The sequence below is a fragment of the Oncorhynchus kisutch genome, linkage group LG24, assembly GCF_002021735.2.
Source record: "Oncorhynchus kisutch isolate 150728-3 linkage group LG24, Okis_V2, whole genome shotgun sequence".
Classification (NCBI taxonomy): domain Eukaryota; kingdom Metazoa; phylum Chordata; class Actinopteri; order Salmoniformes; family Salmonidae; genus Oncorhynchus; species Oncorhynchus kisutch.
Window position 1 is genome coordinate 6,805,784 of NC_034197.2, and position 24,915 is coordinate 6,830,698.

The 24,915-nt window shown below is 41.6% G+C and overlaps 1 protein-coding gene across 1 annotated transcript in view; it reads left to right on the top strand.

Moving 5' to 3' along the window:
• Positions 1–24,915, top strand: part of cpne5a (copine Va) — a 118,387-nt gene that overhangs the window by 63,014 nt on the left and 30,458 nt on the right. The window contains exons 5-6 of the mRNA XM_031804052.1: positions 14,440–14,479; positions 15,668–15,744. Of these exons, the coding sequence (XP_031659912.1) occupies positions 14,440–14,479; positions 15,668–15,744 (117 nt within the window). The remainder of the gene's footprint in view (positions 1–14,439; positions 14,480–15,667; positions 15,745–24,915) is intronic.

The window sequence follows — 24,915 nt, forward strand, 5'->3', positions numbered from 1 at the left end:
TTGACTTCGATACCAGGTTTAGTATATCGAAATACTCCGTACCATCATGATTCTCGATACCAAAACGATACCAAACGATAACACAGCAAAAAAAGAAGGTATATTAGCCAATGCCACAAAATGGAATTTGATCCGGACAGATAAACGCAGCTACTGCTCTGTTTTACATAAACATTTTTCAGACAGCCGTGTATGTGTTCATGAATTAATTATACAATTATACACTGCTCAAAAAAATAAAGGGAACACTTAAACAACACAATGTAACTCCAAGTCAATCACACTTCTGTGAAATCATACTGTCCACTTAGGGAGCAACACTGATTGACAATAAATTTCACATGCTGTTGTGCAAATGGAATAGACAACAGGTGGAAATTATAGGCATTTAGCAAGACACCCCCAATAAAGGAGTGGTTCTGCAGGTGGGGACCACAGACCACTTCTCAGTTCCTATGCTTCCTGGCTGATGTTTTGGTCACCTTTGAATGTTGGCGGTGCTTTCACTCTAGTGGTAGCATGAGACGGAGTCTACAACCCACACAAGTGACTCAGGTAGTGCAGCTCATCCAGGATGGCACATCAATGCGAGATGTGGCAAGAAGGTTTGCTGTGTCTGTCAGCGTAGTGTCCAGAGCATGGAGGTGCTACCAGGAGACAGGCCAGTACATCAGGAGATGTGGAGGAGGCCGTAGGAGGGCAACAACCCAGCAGCAGGACCGCTACCTCCGCCTTTGTGCAAGGAGGAGCAGGAGGAGCACTGCCAGAGCCCTGCAAAATGACCTCCAGCAGGCCACAAATGTGCATGTGTCTGCTCAAACGGTCAGCAACAGACTCCATGAGGGAGGTATGAGGGCCCGACGTCCACAGGTGGGGTTTGTGCTTACAGCCCAACACCGTGCAGGACGTTTGGCCTTTGCCAGAGAACACCAAGATTGGCAAATTCGCCACTGGCGCCCTGTGCTCTTCACAGATGAAAGCAGGTTCACACTGAGTACATGTGACAGACGTGACAGCCTGGAGACGCCGTGGAGAACGTTCTGCTGCTTGCAACATCCTCCAGAATGACCGCTTTGGCGGTGGGTCAGTCATGGTGTGGGGTGGCATTTCTTTGGGGGGCCGTACAGCCCTCCATGTGCTCACCAGAGGTAGCCTGACTGCCATTAGGTACCGAGATGAGATCCTCAGACCCCTTGTGAGACCATATGCTGGTGTGGTTGGCCCTGGGTTCCTCCTAATGCAAGACAATGCTAGACCTCATGTGGCTGGAGTGTGTCAGCAGTTCCTGCAAGAGGAAGGCATTGAGGCTATGGACTGGCCCGCCCGTTCCCCAGACCTGAATCCAATTGAGCACATCTGGGATATCATGTCTCGCTCCATCCACCAACGCCACGTTGCACCACAGACTGTCCAGAAGTTGGCGGATGCTTTAGTCCAGGTCTGGGAGGAGATCCCTCAGGAGACCATCCGCCACCTCATCAGGAGCATGCCCAGGCATTGTAGGAGGTCATACAGGACGTGGAGGCCACACACACTACTAAGCCTAATTTTGACTTGTTTTAAGGACATTACATCAAAGTTGGATCAGCCTGTAGTGTGGTTTTCCACTTTAATTTTGAGTGTGACTCCAAATCCAGACCTCAATGGGTTGATAAATTTGATTTCCATTGATCATTTTGGTGTGATTTTGTTGTCAGCACATTCAACTATGTAAAGAAAAAAGTATTTAATCAGAATATTTCATTCATTCAGATCAGGATGTGTTATTTTAGTGTTTTTGAGCAGTGTACAATCAATTTGACATTGCTTCAACATAATCTGGATGAACCTAAAGCATCTAGCATTGAAACCATACTGAAAGTAGCTGCTATGCCAAAGAAGTTGATTGCCAAGTTATATCAAGGGTTATTACATTTCTACCTGATAGCTCAGAACCTATAAGGAGAAAATGGGGAAACAGATCTGAAGGAAGATATTGATGAGAATGATTGGTCACATTTATAGTATGAGAGAGTGTTCATATCTGCTCCTACAACTTTAGACATAAATTATTGCAGTTTAAGATAATCCATAGGATTTACACTCCAGCCAGGATGCAATGTAATGCACCCAGACATGTCATATACTCTGTTGGAGAAGCAAAAAAACTAAAAAGGAACCGTATTATATATGCTGTGGTCCTATGACAAACTGATGCCATTTTGGGATAATGTCTGTGCCATTATATCATTGTGTTGGAATTTATCCATCTCCACAATCACGTTTGTTGTAAAATGTCAATATTGTTTACCAAAATCAAAGAAAGTTTTGTATAGCTATCAATTGAAAAGCATCACACTCACCTTCAATAATGAACTCGAGGGCTATGTACACTGTTCACTATGTACACTGAACAAAAAAAGCAACATGACAAAATCTCAAAGATTTTACTGAGTTATAGTTCATTGGGAAACCAGTCTATTGAAATAAATAAATGAGGCTCGAATCTATGGATTTCCCATGACTGGGAATACAGATACAGTGGCAAGAACAAGTAAAAAATATGTAAAAAATATGTGAACTCTTTGGAATTACCTGGATTTCTGCATAAACTGGTCATCAAATTTGATCTGATCTTCATCTAAGTCACAACAATAGACAAACATAGTGTGCTTAAACTAATAACACACAAAGTATTGTATTTTTCTTGTCTATATTGAATACATCATTTAAACATTCACAGTGTAGGTTGTAAAAAGTATGTGAACCTCTAGGCTAACCTTTCCAAAAGCTAATTGGAGTCAGGAGTCAGCTAACCTGGAGTCCAATCAATGACACGACATTGGAGATGTTGGTTAGAGCTGCCTTGCCCTATAAAAAACACTCACAAAATGTGAGTTTGCTATTCACAAGAAGCCTTGCCTGATGTGAACCATGCCTCGAACAAAAGAGATCTCAGAAGACCTAAGATTAAGAAATGTTGACCTGCATAAAGCTGGAAAGGGTTACAAAAGTATCTTTAAAAGCCTTGATGTTCATCAGTCCTTGGTAAGACAAATTGTCTATATATGGAGAAAGTTCAGCACTGTTGCTACTCTCCTTAGGGGTGGCTATCCTGCAAAGGTGACTGCAAGAGCACAGCGCAGAATGCTCAATGAGGTTAAGAAGAATCCTAGTGTCAGCTAAAGACTTACAGAAATCTCTGGAACATGCTAACATCTCTGTTGACGTGTCTACGATACGTAAAACACTAAACAAGAATGGTGTTCATTGTGAGGACACCATGGAAGAAGCCACTGCTGTCCAAAAAAAACCTTGCTGCACGTCTGAAGTTTGCAAAAGTGCACCTGGATGTTCCACAGCGCTACTGGCAGAATATTCTGTGGACAGATGAAACTACAGTTTTGTTAGGAAGGAACACACAACACTGTATGTGGAGAGAAAAAGGGCATAGCACACCAACATCAACCTCATCCCAACTGTAAAGCATGGTGGAGGGAGCATCATGGTTTGGGGCTGCTTTGCTGCCTCAGGGCCTAGACAGCTTGCTATCATCAACAGAAAAATGATTTCCCAAATTTATCAAGATATTTTGCAGGACAATGTTAGGCTATTTGTCCGCCAACTGAAGCGCAAAAGAAGTTGGGTGATGCAACAGGACAATGAAACAGAAGTAAATCAAAAACAGAATGACTTCAACAAAAGAAAATTCTAGAGTGGCCCAGTCAGAGTCCTCACCTTAGCCCGATTGAGATGCTGTGGCATGACCTCAAGAGAGCAGTTCACACCAGACATCCCAAGAATAATGTTGAACTGAAACATTTTTGTAAAGAGGAATGGTCCAAAATTACTTCTGACCATTGTGCAGGTCTGATCCGCAACTACAGAAAACGTTTGGTTGAGTTTATTGCTGCCAAAGGGTTCACATACTTCTTTCACCCTTCCCTGTGAATGTTTCCACAATGTGTTCAATAAAGACATGAAAGCGTATAATTGTTTGTGTGTTATTAGTTTAAGCAGACTGTGTTTGTCTATTGTTGTGACCAAGATGAAGATCAGATCAAATTGTATGACCAATTCATGCAGAAATCCAGGTATTTTCAAAGAGTTCACATATTTTTTCAGGCCACTATATGCTTTTTTTCTGTCACAAATACTGTGCCTTAAAAAAAAGAAACCAGTAAATATCTGGTGTGACCACCATTTGCCTCATGCAGCGCGACACATCTCCTTCGCATAGAGTTGATCAGGTTGTTGATTGTGGCCTACGGAATGTTGTCCCACTATTCTTCAATTGCAAAGAAAAAGCCATATCTCAGACTGGCCAATATAAAGAAAAGATTAAGATTGGGCAAAAGAACACAGACACTAGAAAGAGATGTCTTTTTCTTTGCAACTCTGCCTAGAAGTCCAGCATCCCGGAGTCGCCTCTTCAAGGATAAAGTTGAGACTGGTGTTTTGCGGGTACTATTTAATGAAGCTGCCAGTTGAGGACTTGTGAGGCATCTGTTTCTCAAACTAGACACTAATGTACTTGTCCTTTAGCTCAGTTGTGCACCGGGGCCTCCCACTCCTCTTTCGATTCTGGTTCGAGACAGTTTGTAGTGTTCTGTGAAGGGAGTAGTACACAGCATTGTACGAGATCTTCAGTTTCTTGGCAATTTCTTGCATGGAATAGCCTTCATTTCTCAGAACAAGAATAGACTGACGAGTTTCATAAGAAAGTCCTTTGTTTCTGGCCATTTTGAGTCTGTATTCGAACCCACAGATGCTGCTGCTCCAGATACTCAACTAGTCTAAAGAAGGCTAGTTTTATTGCTTCTTTAATTAGGACAAAAATTTTCAGCTGTGCTAACATAATTGCAAAAGGGTTTTCTAATGATCAATTAGCCTTTTAAAAGGATACACTTGGATTAGCTAACACAACATGCCATTGGAATACAGGAGTGATGGTTGCTGCTCTGTACTCCTATGTAGATATTCCTGTAACGGTTTTCTTGACTTGGAGAGGCAGACCAAAGCGCAGCGTGGTTATTTTGATTCATGTTTAATAAAGCACTTCACATGAACAAACTAACAAAAACAAGAAACGTGAAAACCCAAAACAGTCCTATCTGGTGCAAAACACAGAGACAGGAACAATCACCCACAAACACACAGTGAAACCCAGGCTACCTAAGTATGATTCTCAATCAGAGACAACTAATGACACCTGCCTCTGATTGAGAACCATACTAGGCCGAAACATAGAAATACCCAAATCATAGAAAAACAAACAGACTGCCCACCCCAACTCACGCCCTGACCATACTAAATAATGACAAAACAAAGGAAATAAAGGTCAGAACGTGACAATTCCTTTAAAAATCTGCCGTTTCCAGCTACAATAGTCATTTCCAACATTAACAATGTATTAACTGCATTTCTGATCAATGTGATGTTATTTTAATGGACAAAAAGTGTGCTTTTCTTTAAAAAACAAGGACATTTCTAAGTGACCCCAAACTTGGTAGTATACATGTATTGACATTGTATGAATTTGAAATGTTTGATTATATGCCATGGAAAAACTATTTGTTCCGCGCTGTGACAAAGTTCTTACAAACAATCAGTGTAACTCAGGTGTTAACAGGTTCAATATTCATTTTTAATTAACAAAGGGCAAATAATCAATCAGTCTACTTGTCAATGGTGTGCGTACTGGGAGCGGAGTCAGGTGCAGGAGAGCAGAGAGTTGTGAACAGACGCACACTTTATTTAGGCAGGAGAAACCAACAGACGGACGAACGCCACTGCGTCGAAACGTCCAGCCAATTGTCAAAAGTGAAAAACGCGCACACAGTCACAATAATTATGTACAAACAAATAAACATACCTGGTGAAATAAAACACGGAATAAACGCATACCACTTAACACAAAACAATCTCACACAAAGACATGAGGGGGAACAGAGGAATAAATACATGTAGTGTGATTGGGGAATGAAAACCAGGTGTGCAGGGAACAAGATAAAACAAATGGATAAATGAAAAATGGACAAGGAGAGGAGCCGACTTCAGCGGAAGTCGTGACACTACTCCAGCATAACAGTCATGCTACAGGCAAACAGATAACTCCCAAATGATGGCACTCAATAATGTTCTATACTATTGAACCAATGAAAACAAGCGAGTTTGAGCTAGGGAATGGTTAAGCAAGCATCGAAGACCTGAGCCCGTGGTGGAGGATTGGCTTCATATCCACAGTGAATAGGATTCAGGAACAGTCAATGGATGTTGACTAGTCCAACATTCAATGGATGTTCTCGTGTTGGGAGACAAGGTTTGCATCCCAAATTGCATTCTATTCCAAGTATAGTGCACTACTTTTGGCCACAGTCCTATGGACTCAGGTCAAATGTAGTGCGCTATAAAGGGAATAGGGTACCATTTGGGACTCAACCAAAGAGAATATCCTCAGCCCCTCTACTGTGTATCCCTCCTTCATGCAGAAACGTCCCTGTGAAATGTTAAGGTTAATTTAGAGATAATTTGATTTGCTAATTTAGTTCAGGATGACACGTACAGTATCCAATACCTAAACTGATAGGTAAGGACATACTTCCCTAGCTCACTGGTTATTCACACGGATTTTGTCAAATATTTTACAATCCAGGTTTGTAAAGCTCTTAGAGAAAAAAAAGTTATTTGAACATCAGGGGGTTGAATACTCATCTAATCAGGATGTATTAGTGTTGTATTTTTCTGGTTCGATTCCAGGCTGTATCACAAGCCGCTGTGATTGGGAGTCCCATAGGGCAGCGCACAATTGGCCCAGTGTCGTTGCCTCGTTAAATAAAAGTTAAATGAATAAATGTGTAGCCAGTTGATGTGATAACTGTCTTGTTGGTTGACAGAAATTATTTCCCCAAAACCTTGTCAATTAAATGTTAACTGCAAAGTAGGCTTACCTGGCAGAAGTACATAATTAGTTATTTGCAAACTTTGCCATGAATGAGCAGTAGCAATACAGAACCATCGCCAAACCGGCACATTCATCACTCGCTAGATGCAAAATTAAGGCGGATTACACAAAAAACAAAATAAGTTAGTTTTCTTCCAGACCTATAACATTTTTTTATTCTGATGTGATTTAAGTATTAACTTGGACGCAGAACATCCATTTTCGTTGTTTCTCGATGAAGTTGGGGTGTGAAAAAAATAATAATTCTAAAACCAGGAAAAATAAAACTGAGAACGTATTTTGGGAAAATATACAACATAACATGGGGGGGGGATCATAGCATTTATAAGGTCCCACTTAGAGTTTTTTAATAACCATTATTTTACTAGGTGTATTGACAGAAAACATAGTGCATTACTTTCTCTTTTACACTAAAGACCTGGGGAAGAGAAGAATGTGCTTATTTGAAAAGAAGAATTAAATGAGTAGCTCTCATGCTAGAAAAGGTTGTAGACCCCTGATTTAGAATGCCTGAAGCTTTAATCTATTTATATCGTCAGTATTATCCACAACATGATATTGGGATGGGTCTTTACTAGGACTGTCAAACGGTCCTGTCAAACGGTCACAATTTTTTTGTTTGCTAAAATTTGGCCCTAAAGAAAGATTTTCCCATTTGAAGTTTAACACTTCTGCGCACACACACACACATACTGTTAACATATGTGACATAGAATGTAAATGGAATTGTGCAGCCAGCCAAAAATAATTCAGGTATTTTTCTTTTTTGAAAAAGAATAACGCCAAAATCTGTCATTTACAAGAAACTCCCCTATCACTAGTGCTGTCACGATACCAGAATGTTGACTTCGATACCAGGTTTAGTATATCGAAATACTCCGTACCATCATGATTCTCGATACCAAAACGATACCAAACGATAACACAGCAAAAAAAGAAGGTATATTAGCCAATGCCACAAAATGGAATTTGATCCGGACAGATAAACGCAGCTACTGCTCTGTTTTACATAAACATTTTTCAGACAGCCGTGTATGTGTTCATGAATTAATTATACAATTATACACTGCTCAAAAAAATAAAGGGAACACTTAAACAACACAATGTAACTCCAAGTCAATCACACTTCTGTGAAATCATACTGTCCACTTAGGGAGCAACACTGATTGACAATAAATTTCACATGCTGTTGTGCAAATGGAATAGACAACAGGTGGAAATTATAGGCATTTAGCAAGACACCCCCAATAAAGGAGTGGTTCTGCAGGTGGGGACCACAGACCACTTCTCAGTTCCTATGCTTCCTGGCTGATGTTTTGGTCACCTTTGAATGTTGGCGGTGCTTTCACTCTAGTGGTAGCATGAGACGGAGTCTACAACCCACACAAGTGACTCAGGTAGTGCAGCTCATCCAGGATGGCACATCAATGCGAGATGTGGCAAGAAGGTTTGCTGTGTCTGTCAGCGTAGTGTCCAGAGCATGGAGGTGCTACCAGGAGACAGGCCAGTACATCAGGAGATGTGGAGGAGGCCGTAGGAGGGCAACAACCCAGCAGCAGGACCGCTACCTCCGCCTTTGTGCAAGGAGGAGCAGGAGGAGCACTGCCAGAGCCCTGCAAAATGACCTCCAGCAGGCCACAAATGTGCATGTGTCTGCTCAAACGGTCAGCAACAGACTCCATGAGGGAGGTATGAGGGCCCGACGTCCACAGGTGGGGTTTGTGCTTACAGCCCAACACCGTGCAGGACGTTTGGCCTTTGCCAGAGAACACCAAGATTGGCAAATTCGCCACTGGCGCCCTGTGCTCTTCACAGATGAAAGCAGGTTCACACTGAGTACATGTGACAGACGTGACAGCCTGGAGACGCCGTGGAGAACGTTCTGCTGCTTGCAACATCCTCCAGAATGACCGCTTTGGCGGTGGGTCAGTCATGGTGTGGGGTGGCATTTCTTTGGGGGGCCGTACAGCCCTCCATGTGCTCACCAGAGGTAGCCTGACTGCCATTAGGTACCGAGATGAGATCCTCAGACCCCTTGTGAGACCATATGCTGGTGTGGTTGGCCCTGGGTTCCTCCTAATGCAAGACAATGCTAGACCTCATGTGGCTGGAGTGTGTCAGCAGTTCCTGCAAGAGGAAGGCATTGAGGCTATGGACTGGCCCGCCCGTTCCCCAGACCTGAATCCAATTGAGCACATCTGGGATATCATGTCTCGCTCCATCCACCAACGCCACGTTGCACCACAGACTGTCCAGAAGTTGGCGGATGCTTTAGTCCAGGTCTGGGAGGAGATCCCTCAGGAGACCATCCGCCACCTCATCAGGAGCATGCCCAGGCATTGTAGGAGGTCATACAGGACGTGGAGGCCACACACACTACTAAGCCTAATTTTGACTTGTTTTAAGGACATTACATCAAAGTTGGATCAGCCTGTAGTGTGGTTTTCCACTTTAATTTTGAGTGTGACTCCAAATCCAGACCTCAATGGGTTGATAAATTTGATTTCCATTGATCATTTTGGTGTGATTTTGTTGTCAGCACATTCAACTATGTAAAGAAAAAAGTATTTAATCAGAATATTTCATTCATTCAGATCAGGATGTGTTATTTTAGTGTTTTGGAGCAGTGTACAATCAATTTGACATTGCTTCAACATAATCTGGATGAACCTAAAGCATCTAGCATTGAAACCATACTGAAAGTAGCTGCTATGCCAAAGAAGTTGATTGCCAAGTTATATCAAGGGTTATTACATTTCTACCTGATAGCTCAGAACCTATAAGGAGAAAATGGGGAAACAGATCTGAAGGAAGATATTGATGAGAATGATTGGTCACATTTATAGTATGAGAGAGTGTTCATATCTGCTCCTACAACTTTAGACATAAATTATTGCAGTTTAAGATAATCCATAGGATTTACACTCCAGCCAGGATGCAATGTAATGCACCCAGACATGTCATATACTCTGTTGGAGAAGCAAAAAAACTAAAAAGGAACCGTATTATATATGCTGTGGTCCTATGACAAACTGATGCCATTTTGGGATAATGTCTGTGCCATTATATCATTGTGTTGGAATTTATCCATCTCCACAATCACGTTTGTTGTAAAATGTCAATATTGTTTACCAAAATCAAAGAAAGTTTTGTATAGCTATCAATTGAAAAGCATCACACTCACCTTCAATAATGAACTCGAGGGCTATGTACACTGTTCACTATGTACACTGAACAAAAAAAGCAACATGACAAAATCTCAAAGATTTTACTGAGTTATAGTTCATTGGGAAACCAGTCTATTGAAATAAATAAATGAGGCTCGAATCTATGGATTTCCCATGACTGGGAATACAGATACAGTGGCAAGAACAAGTAAAAAATATGTAAAAAATATGTGAACTCTTTGGAATTACCTGGATTTCTGCATAAACTGGTCATCAAATTTGATCTGATCTTCATCTAAGTCACAACAATAGACAAACATAGTGTGCTTAAACTAATAACACACAAAGTATTGTATTTTTCTTGTCTATATTGAATACATCATTTAAACATTCACAGTGTAGGTTGTAAAAAGTATGTGAACCTCTAGGCTAACCTTTCCAAAAGCTAATTGGAGTCAGGAGTCAGCTAACCTGGAGTCCAATCAATGACACGACATTGGAGATGTTGGTTAGAGCTGCCTTGCCCTATAAAAAACACTCACAAAATGTGAGTTTGCTATTCACAAGAAGCCTTGCCTGATGTGAACCATGCCTCGAACAAAAGAGATCTCAGAAGACCTAAGATTAAGAAATGTTGACCTGCATAAAGCTGGAAAGGGTTACAAAAGTATCTTTAAAAGCCTTGATGTTCATCAGTCCTTGGTAAGACAAATTGTCTATATATGGAGAAAGTTCAGCACTGTTGCTACTCTCCTTAGGGGTGGCTATCCTGCAAAGGTGACTGCAAGAGCACAGCGCAGAATGCTCAATGAGGTTAAGAAGAATCCTAGTGTCAGCTAAAGACTTACAGAAATCTCTGGAACATGCTAACATCTCTGTTGACGTGTCTACGATACGTAAAACACTAAACAAGAATGGTGTTCATTGTGAGGACACCATGGAAGAAGCCACTGCTGTCCAAAAAAAACCTTGCTGCACGTCTGAAGTTTGCAAAAGTGCACCTGGATGTTCCACAGCGCTACTGGCAGAATATTCTGTGGACAGATGAAACTACAGTTTTGTTAGGAAGGAACACACAACACTGTATGTGGAGAGAAAAAGGGCATAGCACACCAACATCAACCTCATCCCAACTGTAAAGCATGGTGGAGGGAGCATCATGGTTTGGGGCTGCTTTGCTGCCTCAGGGCCTAGACAGCTTGCTATCATCAACAGAAAAATGATTTCCCAAATTTATCAAGATATTTTGCAGGACAATGTTAGGCTATTTGTCCGCCAACTGAAGCGCAAAAGAAGTTGGGTGATGCAACAGGACAATGAAACAGAAGTAAATCAAAAACAGAATGACTTCAACAAAAGAAAATTCTAGAGTGGCCCAGTCAGAGTCCTCACCTTAGCCCGATTGAGATGCTGTGGCATGACCTCAAGAGAGCAGTTCACACCAGACATCCCAAGAATAATGTTGAACTGAAACATTTTTGTAAAGAGGAATGGTCCAAAATTACTTCTGACCATTGTGCAGGTCTGATCCGCAACTACAGAAAACGTTTGGTTGAGTTTATTGCTGCCAAAGGGTTCACATACTTCTTTCACCCTTCCCTGTGAATGTTTCCACAATGTGTTCAATAAAGACATGAAAGCGTATAATTGTTTGTGTGTTATTAGTTTAAGCAGACTGTGTTTGTCTATTGTTGTGACCAAGATGAAGATCAGATCAAATTGTATGACCAATTCATGCAGAAATCCAGGTATTTTCAAAGAGTTCACATATTTTTTCAGGCCACTATATGCTTTTTTTCTGTCACAAATACTGTGCCTTAAAAAAAAGAAACCAGTAAATATCTGGTGTGACCACCATTTGCCTCATGCAGCGCGACACATCTCCTTCGCATAGAGTTGATCAGGTTGTTGATTGTGGCCTACGGAATGTTGTCCCACTATTCTTCAATTGCAAAGAAAAAGCCATATCTCAGACTGGCCAATATAAAGAAAAGATTAAGATTGGGCAAAAGAACACAGACACTAGAAAGAGATGTCTTTTTCTTTGCAACTCTGCCTAGAAGTCCAGCATCCCGGAGTCGCCTCTTCAAGGATAAAGTTGAGACTGGTGTTTTGCGGGTACTATTTAATGAAGCTGCCAGTTGAGGACTTGTGAGGCATCTGTTTCTCAAACTAGACACTAATGTACTTGTCCTTTAGCTCAGTTGTGCACCGGGGCCTCCCACTCCTCTTTCGATTCTGGTTCGAGACAGTTTGTAGTGTTCTGTGAAGGGAGTAGTACACAGCATTGTACGAGATCTTCAGTTTCTTGGCAATTTCTTGCATGGAATAGCCTTCATTTCTCAGAACAAGAATAGACTGACGAGTTTCATAAGAAAGTCCTTTGTTTCTGGCCATTTTGAGTCTGTATTCGAACCCACAGATGCTGCTGCTCCAGATACTCAACTAGTCTAAAGAAGGCTAGTTTTATTGCTTCTTTAATTAGGACAAAAATTTTCAGCTGTGCTAACATAATTGCAAAAGGGTTTTCTAATGATCAATTAGCCTTTTAAAAGGATACACTTGGATTAGCTAACACAACATGCCATTGGAATACAGGAGTGATGGTTGCTGCTCTGTACTCCTATGTAGATATTCCTGTAACGGTTTTCTTGACTTGAAGGAGAGGCAGACCAAAGCGCAGCGTGGTTATTTTGATTCATGTTTAATAAAGCACTTCACATGAACAAACTAACAAAAACAAGAAACGTGAAAACCCAAAACAGTCCTATCTGGTGCAAAACACAGAGACAGGAACAATCACCCACAAACACACAGTGAAACCCAGGCTACCTAAGTATGATTCTCAATCAGAGACAACTAATGACACCTGCCTCTGATTGAGAACCATACTAGGCCGAAACATAGAAATACCCAAATCATAGAAAAACAAACAGACTGCCCACCCCAACTCACGCCCTGACCATACTAAATAATGACAAAACAAAGGAAATAAAGGTCAGAACGTGACAATTCCTTTAAAAATCTGCCGTTTCCAGCTACAATAGTCATTTCCAACATTAACAATGTATTAACTGCATTTCTGATCAATGTGATGTTATTTTAATGGACAAAAAGTGTGCTTTTCTTTAAAAAACAAGGACATTTCTAAGTGACCCCAAACTTGGTAGTATACATGTATTGACATTGTATGAATTTGAAATGTTTGATTATATGCCATGGAAAAACTATTTGTTCCGCGCTGTGACAAAGTTCTTACAAACAATCAGTGTAACTCAGGTGTTAACAGGTTCAATATTCATTTTTAATTAACAAAGGGCAAATAATCAATCAGTCTACTTGTCAATGGTGTGCGTACTGGGAGCGGAGTCAGGTGCAGGAGAGCAGAGAGTTGTGAACAGACGCACACTTTATTTAGGCAGGAGAAACCAACAGACGGACGAACGCCACTGCGTCGAAACCTCCAGCCAATTGTCAAAAGTGAAAAACGCGCACACAGTCACAATAATTATGTACAAACAAATAAACATACCTGGTGAAATAAAACACGGAATAAACGCATACCACTTAACACAAAACAATCTCACACAAAGACATGAGGGGGAACAGAGGAATAAATACATGTAGTGTGATTGGGGAATGAAAACCAGGTGTGCAGGGAACAAGATAAAACAAATGGATAAATGAAAAATGGACAAGGAGAGGAGCTGACTTCAGCGGAAGTCGTGACACTACTCCAGCATAACAGTCATGCTACAGGCAAACAGATAACTCCCAAATGATGGCACTCAATAATGTTCTATACTATTGAACCAATGAAAACAAGCGAGTTTGAGCTAGGGAATGGTTAAGCAAGCATCGAAGACCTGAGCCCGTGGTGGAGGATTGGCTTCATATCCACAGTGAATAGGATTCAGGAACAGTCAATGGATGTTGACTAGTCCAACATTCAATGGATGTTCTCGTGTTGGGAGACAAGGTTTGCATCCCAAATTGCATTCTATTCCAAGTATAGTGCACTACTTTTGGCCACAGTCCTATGGACAAATGTAGTGCGCTATAAAGGGAATAGGGTACCATTTGGGACTCAACCAAAGAGAATATCCTCAGCCCCTCTACTGTGTATCCCTCCTTCATGCAGAAACGTCCCTGTGAAATGTTAAGGTTAATTTAGAGATAATTTGATTTGCTAATTTAGTTCAGGATGACACGTACAGTATCCAATACCTAAACTGATAGGTAAGGACATACTTCCCTAGCTCACTGGTTATTCACACGGATTTTGTCATTTTAAGTGATTTATACCTAACTGTGTTTGGTTTCTTGCAGATACAATGTGGACTCCAGAAGTTCAAATATTTCAAAATTTGTAAGTGTCTCCCCCTCACAGTATAAAACACGCTGTTAATGTTGTGTTGTCAATTATGCCATCGTGACTCAATACTGACAGTACAGAGGAAGGATAATTATCAGAAGGAAGCTTGTTGTCTTTGTATGAATACAATAGTCTACAATATTATATTCTAGATTTGACCTCTGTGTTCTATTTCCTTTCTGCTCAACAAAATACTGGAGCGCAGAAGGTTAGTATTGATGCAAATAGTAAATACATTTACAGCTGCAATGTCAATCATTATGGCATGTTATGTATCGTCTCCTTATTTGCATTTAGAGACAGCCATTCATGATGTGAGATTGGTGTGTTTTTGTTGTACTTCTGCTGTCACTTGTCCAATATCTGTGTTTTTTTTGTTCCAATCAACCATAGTATCAACCATAGTATCATTAAGCCATCCCATTATATCAAATACTCAGCTAAAGCACTTTGAGAGACGACTTCAAAGCCAAAGCTACCGTAGGCTAGTTGCTTTTTGAAACAGCATAATGTAGTGTATCAGAGAGCGAACTCACACACAGAGCTCTGTTGTTGTTCTTGTGCCGGTGTTTTTATGTGCCTTGCCATGTCTGTGCTTCTCAATGTCCTCATCTGCTTCTCTGTGTTGTGTGGACAGATGGAACACCAGCTTGAAATGTTAGCTTGGTAAAAAAACTACTTTGGACAATGAGATGTATCGGATTTATAAGATACACCTGCTAGATTGGATTATTTGAACCTTTCTGATAACACACTGTATGGCCATGTTTAATGGTTGAGTTTTCAGTGTCACATTAGTTTGCAATGTCTTCAGCCACTTTGTATATGATATGTGCGCATATACTGTATTCTACTGTATTTTAGTCAATGCCACTCTGACATTGCTCGTTCTAGTATTTCTATATTTCTTAATTCCATTCTTTTACTTTTAGATTTGTGTGTATTGTTTTGAATTGTTAGTTACTTCTACACTGTTGGAGTTAGGAACACAAGTATTTCGTAAACACCCGCAATAACATCTGCTAAATATGTGTACGTGACCAATAACATTTGATTTGATTTGTATCACTTAGCTTTCAACCTGGCATGTGGGGATGTATGATAAAGCATTGTATGTACTGTACTGTGAACTGCCTGGCTGTTAGACGTGTCAAATGACTAACCCCAGGCTCTCTGCACTAGGACTTCCTTGGTCAGACCTTCTGCACTCTGGGGGAGATCATTGGCTCCACGGGCGGACGGCTGGAGAAGAGTCTCTCGTAAGTCTTTTATTTGATTTATTTAACTTGGCAAGTCAGTTAAAAATAATGATTTACAATGACGGCCTACCAAAACGCAAAATGCCTTCTGTGGGGACAAGGGCGGGGATTTAATAATAATAATAAAAATATAGGACAAAACACACATCACGACAAGAGAGACACCACAACACTACATAAAGAGAGACCTAGACAACAACATAGCATGGCAGCAACACATGACAACACAGAATGGTAGCAACTTAATATGACAACAACATGCTAGCAACACTATATGGCAGAAGCCCAACATGATAGCAGCACAAAACATGGTACAAACATTATTTGGCTCAGACAACAGCACAAAGGGCAAGAAGGTAGAGACAACAATACATCCCGCGAAGCAGCCACAACTGTCAGAACGAGTGTCCATGACTGAGTCTAAAACTGAAAAGATAAAACTGTCCAGTTTGAATGTTTTTAGCAGCTCGTTCCAATCGCTAGCTGCATCGAACTGAAAAGAGGAGTGTGTGCGCTTAGGGTATCTTTAACAGAATGTGACTGGCAGAACGGGTGTTGTATGTGTAGGATGAGGGTTGCAGTAGGTTTCTCAGATAGGGGGGAGTGATGCCTAAGAGGGTTTTATAAATAAGCATCAACCAGGGTCTTGCGACGGGTATACATACATGGCCAGTTTACATGTAGTGCAGTGTCGTGTCCTATAAGTGTCCTATAAGGAGCATTGGTGGCAAATCTGATGGCAGAATGGTAATGGCACCCTTACTTGCCGATCTATAAATTACGTCTCCGTAATTTAGCATGGGCAGGATGGTCATCTGAGTCAGGGTTAGTTTGGCAGCTGGGGTGAAAGAGGTGCAATTACGATAGAGGGAACCAAGTCTAGATTTAACCTTAGCCTGCAGCTTTGATAAGTGCTGAGAGAAAGACGGTGTACCATATCTCCATACTCCCAAGTACTTTTATGAGGTGACTACTTCAAGCTCTAAACCTTCAGAGGTAGTAATCACACCTTTGGGGTGAGGACAATTCTTCTTACCAAACCACATGACCTTTGTTTTGGAGGTGTTCAGAACAAGGTTAAGGGAAGAGAAAGCTTGTTGGACACTAAGAAAGCTTTGTTGTAGAGTGTTTAACACAAAATCCGGTTAGGGGCCAGCTGAGTATAAGACTGTATCATCTGCATATAAATGGATGAGAGAGCTTCCTACTGCCTGAGCTATGTTCTTGATGTAAATTGAGAAGAGCGTGGGACCTAGGATCGAGCCTTGGGGTACTCCCTTGGTGACAGGCAGTGGCTGAGACAGCAGATGGTCTATTGGAGACACCAATACTCATTAGCCGGCCCAAAAGAATGGAATGGTTTACCGTATCAAAAGCAGCACAACATTGCTTAAAATCAAGGGAAATGGCACTCTCTCTCCCATTATCCATGGAACCACTACAGTCCTAATGAAGTGAGAACTGGCCATACCTGTCTTTGGCTGGATGTCATGGCCCATGTGATTGGCAAATCTTGGTTCGGTCTTGAGGGAGGGACTATCTGTCTGTTGATTGGAAATGGAGCACAGCACTGTAGGTGAGCTGTAAACGTTGAGAATGTATTATGGTATAATCCCGTGGCAATATTCCATACTCTATAGCCTCAGAAAGAAACTAGTGAAAAAGCATTGGTTGACTAAGCACCTCTGGTGCACGACATAGTAACATCTTGTAATCAACTTCTTGAAAGGGTAATTTTGTGAAGAAATTGTATTGTGAAGCATAATTTTTTTTTCCTACCGATTTCAGAAATCGACAATAAGGTGTTGTTTGTGGAGTGTGCATGTATGTTATGAGTTCGCCAGCTGGAAAAAATGGTCATTGCAGAATAGGAGATGAATTGTTGAGCTCTATTTTATCTCAGACTGAGTATACTTAGCTTTTTGTCTGTTTGTTCGTGTAGAGGTATGTATGTTCTTATTTTGGGGGCATAAGGAGCGACAGCATTTATAAATACAAATCATGTTTTATTCCTCAGGAACAGACTCCTAAAACAGAGGCCAATCATTGACTTTACACATGACCATGGGAGCCAATGTTCTCGATGACCAAAAATGATCCCGTTGGACATCTTCATCCATTTCTCTATTTATACGTTTTCAGGCTTATCGTCCCCATGCAGCCAGCACAGTGTATCTCCCAGTTCAAATGACATAGCCTTGGCAGAGCTGAGAGAGAGAGAGAGAGAGAGAGAGAGAAAGAGAGAGAGAGAGAGAGAGAGAGAGAGAGAGAGAGAGAGAGAGAGAGAGAGAAAGAGAGAGAGAGAGAGAGAGAGAGAGAGAGAGAGAGAGAGAGAGAGAGAGAGAGAGAGAGAGAGAGAGAGAGAGAGAGAGAGAGAGAGAGAGAGAGAGAGAGAGAGAGATAGCCATAGCCTTTGGAGGATGCCACTGGGTTTGGGCCTGCTGCACTTTCTCTATTGGCAAGATAAAAATGTGCTCTGCCTTCTTGGCGTTACCAGAGTGAAGCCTTACCTTCCCCTGTGCCTGTGCACACACACTTACACACAAGCGCACATGTATGCACGCAGGCACACACACACTCACCAATGGTCCTGCTCACATACCGCCACATTCTGAAAAGTAAAGCATGCAAGTTGTATCCTCCATCACAAACTAAACGTCTTGTTCAAATTATTAGCATGACATATCATTTTGAGAATCCTTTAGAAAAGCCTTAAAAATGCTTCACCCTGAAGATAAGCCTTGCGTTCAACAATAAAAACAATCGCCATTCAGCCTGTCTGGTTGGTCATTCAAAAGGCCGCTATTTAAAACAGACAATGGATGAAGCTACAAAGATGCCGAGAGCAGCGAAGGAAAAGGATGTGGGTTTTGTTCCAAAATGTGCCATTCTCCCTCCTTGACTCTCCGGCATTTAGAAGGCCACATTCCTGGGGGACATGTAGCAAGCTGTGACAGAGAGAGAGAGGGGGACGGGTACAGAAGAACCAACAGCAGACAGAGCCTGCCATCCCAGAGGGCATCTGCAATGACAAAGCCTGGAGACAACTCCTCTACGTGTTTAGTGTGTTTCACATGGCTGTCAAAACAACCCCAAAAACACATCCTCCCTGCAACATTTACTTGGAGTTAACTCTGCAAATAGTACTGCTGGGTGGTCTGAAAAGTCATAGTCAATCAATCAATAATATAATAATACTCTTAGCAAAAAATGGTATCTTTAATTTACAGTCTGTAGAAACTGTGAGAATAGAAAGGTTCAGAACTTGTGAAACATCACAGCACAGTTGAAAAATATCTGGCAAATAGAAATCAAAACTGGATGGTATTCAGTGATACATTGGAGGGGTTGATGGCAGCTGAAGGGTGGGACTAAAAATAACAAGAAGATAACTAATGCATAATATACGGTGTCTATAAAATGTACAGTGCATTCGAAAAGTATTCAGACCCCTTGACTTTTTCCCCATTTTGTTACATTACAGCCTTATTCTGAAATTGATTAAATAAAAACATATATCAATCTACACACGTTATTGTAATGATAAAGTGAAAACAGGTTTTTAGAAATGTTTGCAAACATATTAACATTTAAAAAAAACAGATACCTCATTTACGTAAGTATTCAGACCCTTTGCTATGAGACTCAAAATTGAGCTCAGGTGCATCCTGTTTCCATTGATCATCCTTGAGATGTTTCTACAACTTGATTGGAGTCCACCTGTGGTAAATTCAATTGATTTGACATGATGTGGAAAGGCACACACCTGCCTATATAAGTTCCCACAGTTGATATCAGAGCAAAAAACCAAGCCATGAGGTTAAAGGAATTGTCTGTAGAGCTCCGAGACAGGGTTGTGTCGAAGCACAGATCTGGAGAAGGGTACCAAAATGTTTCTGCAGCATTGAAGGGACCCGAGAACACAGTGGCCTCCATCATTCTTAAATGGAAGAAGTTTGGAACCACCAAGCCTCTTCCTAGAGCTGGCCATCAGGCCAAACTGAGCAATCGGGGGAGAAGGGCCTTGGTCTGGGAGGTGACCAAGAACCCGATGGTCACTCTGACAGAGCTCCAGAGTTCCTCTGTGGAGATGGGAGAACCATCAAGAAGGACAACTATCTCTGCAGCACTCCACCAATCAGGCCTTTATGGTAGAGTGACTAGACGGAAGCCACTCCTCAGTAAAAGGTACATGACAGTCCGCTGAAGGACTCTCACACCATGAGAAACAAAATTCTCTGCTCTGATCATATCAAGATTGAACACTTTGGCCTGAATGCCAAGCGTCATGTCTGGAGGAAATCAGGCACTGCCCATCACCTGGTCAATACCATCCCTACGATGAAACATGGTGCTGGCAGCTTCATGCTGTGGGGATGTTTTCAGTGGCAGGGACTGGGAGACTAGTCAGGATCAAAGGAAAAATGAACAGAGCAAAGTACAGAGAGATCCTTGACAAAAACCTGCTCCAGAGTGCTCAGGACCTCAGACTAAGGCAAAGGTTTACCTTCCAATAGGACAACAACCCTAAGCACACAGCCAAGATAATGTGGGTGTGGCTTCGGGACAAGTCTCTAAATGTCATTGAGTGGCCCAGCCAGAGTCTGGACTTGAACCCAAACAAAAACCTCTGGAGATACCTGAAAATAGCTGTGCAGCAATGCACCCCATCAAACCTGACAGAGTTTGAGAGGATCTGCAGAGAAGAATGAGAGAAATTTCCAAATACAGGTGTGCCAAGCTTGTAGCGTCATACCCAAGAAGACTCTAGGCTGTAATCGCTGCAAAGGTGCTTCAACAAAGTACTGAGTAAAGTGTCTGAATACTTATGCAAATGTTATATTTCAGTTGGTTTATTTTAATACATTTGCAAAGATTTCTGAAAAAGTAATTATCTTTGTCATTATGGGGTATTGTGTGTAGATTGATTAAGAAAAAAAAACAATTTAATATATTTTAGAATAAGGCTGAAAAGTAACAAAATGTGGAAAAGTCAAGAAGTCTGAATACTTTCAGAATGCACTATATAGTATGTATAAGCTGGAAGTAGAAGCCTAAGTGTTGTTGTCTGTTAGTTTACTCCAATAAGGGGAGGGGTGGTAGGGTTAGGGGAAAATAATAAAGGAAAATATATTTTAAAATTATATATATGTATGGCTGGATTGGAAATGATGCAGAATATTAGATTGATAGAAGCCAAAATCTACTTGCAATATTAAAGCTGATCCACCTACTATTTAAAAATAAATAAAAAACACATCCCCCCCAGCATTGCCTTTATTCCACACACACACCCTAGAGTGAGAGGCGGAGGAGAGCCAATCCGAAATGCCTGGCGATGGCCTCTGCGCGGCGGTGGGCGTCTTTTTGTAGGTCACTGTTTTGAGAATGGGGTATCATGCTGTGGAGGAAGAAGCACTTCTCTACCACTTACCTGTTGGTTTCTATGGTAACTGAGAAGGACTGTAAGCTCTCCCATAGTGTAAAAGCAGGATTGGGCGAATACACTTCATTTTCCCCTTTTAGAAGATCAGATATGTGCTCTACGTGACATTGCATGCTGGTCGTATTTTTATCTGTATGATATGGTGTGGAGAGCATTACCCCATGCTTCCACAATTTCACTCCTGCTGCGAGTTTGCATCCACACACACACTCACACACACTCACAATCATGGAGGTGCAATCCTGGCAACTGTAATTAAGGTTTTTCTGTGTATTATTAGTTACACACTTTACACTGCCCTATACACCAAGTTGGGAATCAACTATTTGCGTACATGATGTAGATGTACATACAGTGTAATTGCATATCTATGTAGATTAGCCTTGTGATTGTTACGACTGTTACATTTTCATAATGAGGTTGTGATATGGAGATCAACCACAGTGACTTGTATCTACTATATATAGGATAGTAATTGTACACAAAATTCATGTGGATATACTGTAAGTTAGCAGTGTGTTATGAACAAATAATAGGTTTCCTATAATGCAATTAATAGATAGTGATGCATAATAGCTCATGGTGAGCTATTTTCTCTCTGCTATAAGGTTAATGAAGCATCTACTTTAATATAGTGTTACTTCAACATAGTGTTACTATATTGAACATCCCATGCAATTCACTTGTGATAAAACTAAATGGGAGAGACTCCAGCTTCATTTAGTTTCTACAAACCGGAGCAAAAGTCCTTTCCAATGTGCTGCCGGAGAGACAAATTAAAAAGTCAAACCTCATAGAAGATTCAGTGTTTATAGATAGAGGACATAGAAAATACACCCCCAGTCCATTATCAAAGCAACAAGCTACCACCACAAGAGTAGATGGAGATATATGAGGTGGAATCGTAGCTAAATAAGCTGTCACAGGTGATGTATTGTTCATTTTAGAAATGTATAGGGCACATATTGTGAAATTACACTTTGGGATTTCTCTTGCAGACATCAGTCAATCAAATCACACGTAATATGACAGGTTGTGTATAGATGCACATTTCGGTAAATGCTCTGCTGTCCTTTCAGCTCAATGTCAAATCTCCCACATGGTCAGACCTCTTGAGGATCCCATTTCGATGCTGTCAAAAGTGTGAAACGATACACGATCAAGGTTCACATGATAAATGTTTTGGGATCCCTGGCAGGCAGGCAGTGTGCAACTGAACAACCTGCCATATGTTCCCTCTAGCTACCTCTGCTGTGACATTACCAATTTCTGCCTAAGCTACTTTTCCTCAAGTCTTCTTGTGTTTCTTAGGCAGTCATGAGCCGTTGGCAAGACTTGGGTGTCTTCCTGCTCTTGTGCTCTTGTTAAATCTATTTTAGTTCATCAGCTTTACATGTATTCATGAAACAACAATGCATTATTTTGGATCCATAGCTACAGGGAGTGGAGTTCATGGGTGACTGTAGTTTGTGTGTGCCTCTCGGAGGCAGCTCAGAGGCTCCCTAGGAGAGCAGTGGGTCTCCAGATGTGAGGGGATGGGGGGTAGGAAGTGTGGAGGGAATGGGGGATATTGAATGTGTGGGGGGTGTTAGATGTGTGGAGGGGATGGGATGGGAGGTATCGGATGATAAGGGAAGTGTAATTCTCTAGCAGATTATATTTAGTTACTGGGAGGACACCACCTGTCTGTCTCACACACAAATGTGCAGACAGTTTATGATGTCTACAGCACAACTTTGAGTGGCTACTTTGGCTACAGCTCATCATTGGTTAATTTCTTTGGTCATTTTGGGGGATTTTTTTTTCAACATTTATGTGGCAGACTTTTCAGGACACTAAGTCTGAATCTAAATGTCTAAATCCAGACAGTACAATAGCACTAGGTAAAGATGGTTTTGACTTTTGTCATAAATAATTCCCCAGCTGTCAATGTATCACGTACATGGAAGGTAAGGAACTATGTTCTCCCAAAGTGCATCACAGACGGCCCACCGTCTCCATGTCAGACACAGAGTGTAGTGTTTTCTTTTCTCTGCCTGGCCAACTGAATCTTTGTCTCATGAAGTTGTTCCAATATTCTGGTTTATCCCACCTCTGGCTCAACTCATCTGAATCTGGGCCATGGTCCTGAAATATTGAGGACTGTTGGCGCTAGCCGAGCTGACACATCCTGAATGTTGTATTCGACCCCTTTGGGTAAGGCCAGCTGCAAAGATGGAACAAGGCAGCCAAATACATGCATAATGAACTAGGTTTTCTTTCTTCTTTTAATGGCTACATTCTCATGTGTCCACATCTGTTTGTCATTCTCTAGTTCTTGTGGACTGCAATTCAAAATACATAGGGCTTTGTTTCGCCATAATGCCCTTACTATACTATACTATACTATACTATAAGTGCATTACAAATACATGTTTTTGACTTTGATCTGCACGGTATACACAATACGTTTGAATAGAAATGCAGCTCTGAAGTACACTACATGACCAAAAGTATGTAGACACCTGCTTGTCAAACATCTCATTCCAAAATCATGGGCATTAATATGGAGTTGGTCCCCCTTTGCTGCTATAACAGCCTCCACTCTTCTGGGATGGCAAGGTTGGAACATTGCTGTGGGGATTTGCTTCCATTCAGCCACCAGAGCATTGGTGAGGAAGGGCAGTCGCAGTCAGCATTCCAATTCATCCCAAAAGTGATCAAAGGGGTTGAGTTCAGGGCTCTGTGCAGGCCAGTCATGTTCTTCCAAACCGATCTTGACAAACCATTTCTGTATGGACCTCGCTTTGTGCAAATGGGACATTGTCATGCTGAAACAGGAAAGGGCCTTCCCCAAACTGTTGCCACAAAATTGGAAGCACAGAATTGTCTAGAATGTCATTGTATGCAGTAGCGTTAAGATTTCCCTTCACTGGAACAGTTCGGGCAGGTAGCATGGATTCGGGCAGGTAGCGTTCCATTCTCCTGCCGACCGCCAAAGCCAGATTTGTCCGTTGGATTGCCAGATGATGAAGTGTGATTAATCACTCAAGAGAATGCATTTCCACTGCTCCAGAGTCCAATGACTGCGAGCTTTACACCACTCCAGCCGATACTTGGCATTGCGCATGGTGAGCTTAGGCTGCTCAGCCATGGAAACCCATTTTATGAAGCTCCCGACAAATATTTAGTGTGCTGATGTTGCTTCCAGAGACAGTTTGGAACACGGTAGTGAGTGTTGCAACCGAGAACAGACTATTTTTACGCGCTACGCACTTCAGCACTCGGCGGTCCAGTTCTGTGAGCTTGTGTGGCCTACCACTTCATGGCTGAGCCATGGTTTCTCCTAGACATTTCCACTTCACAATAACAGCACTTACAGTTGACTGGGGCAGCTGACTTGTTGGAAAATCACTGAGCTCTTCAGTAAGGCCATTCTACTGCCGATGTTTGTCTATGGAGTTTGCATGGCTGTGTGCTTGATTTTATACACCTGTCAGCAGCGAATGTGGCTGAAATAGCCAAATCCACTCATTTGAAAGGGGTGTCCACATACTTTTCTATATATAGTGTAGAAATCTCTGGACTCTTCAGCTCACCTGTCGCTACTCTTGCGATCCCATTTGCTGCAGACATGGGATGGGAGTGACGGGGAGGAGATAGGTTTCTGAAGGGCATCCTTCTCTCCAAGGTCTAATCACATTGAGACATGGTGGGCCTCTAGCTAACAGGATTTCTGCCCTAGT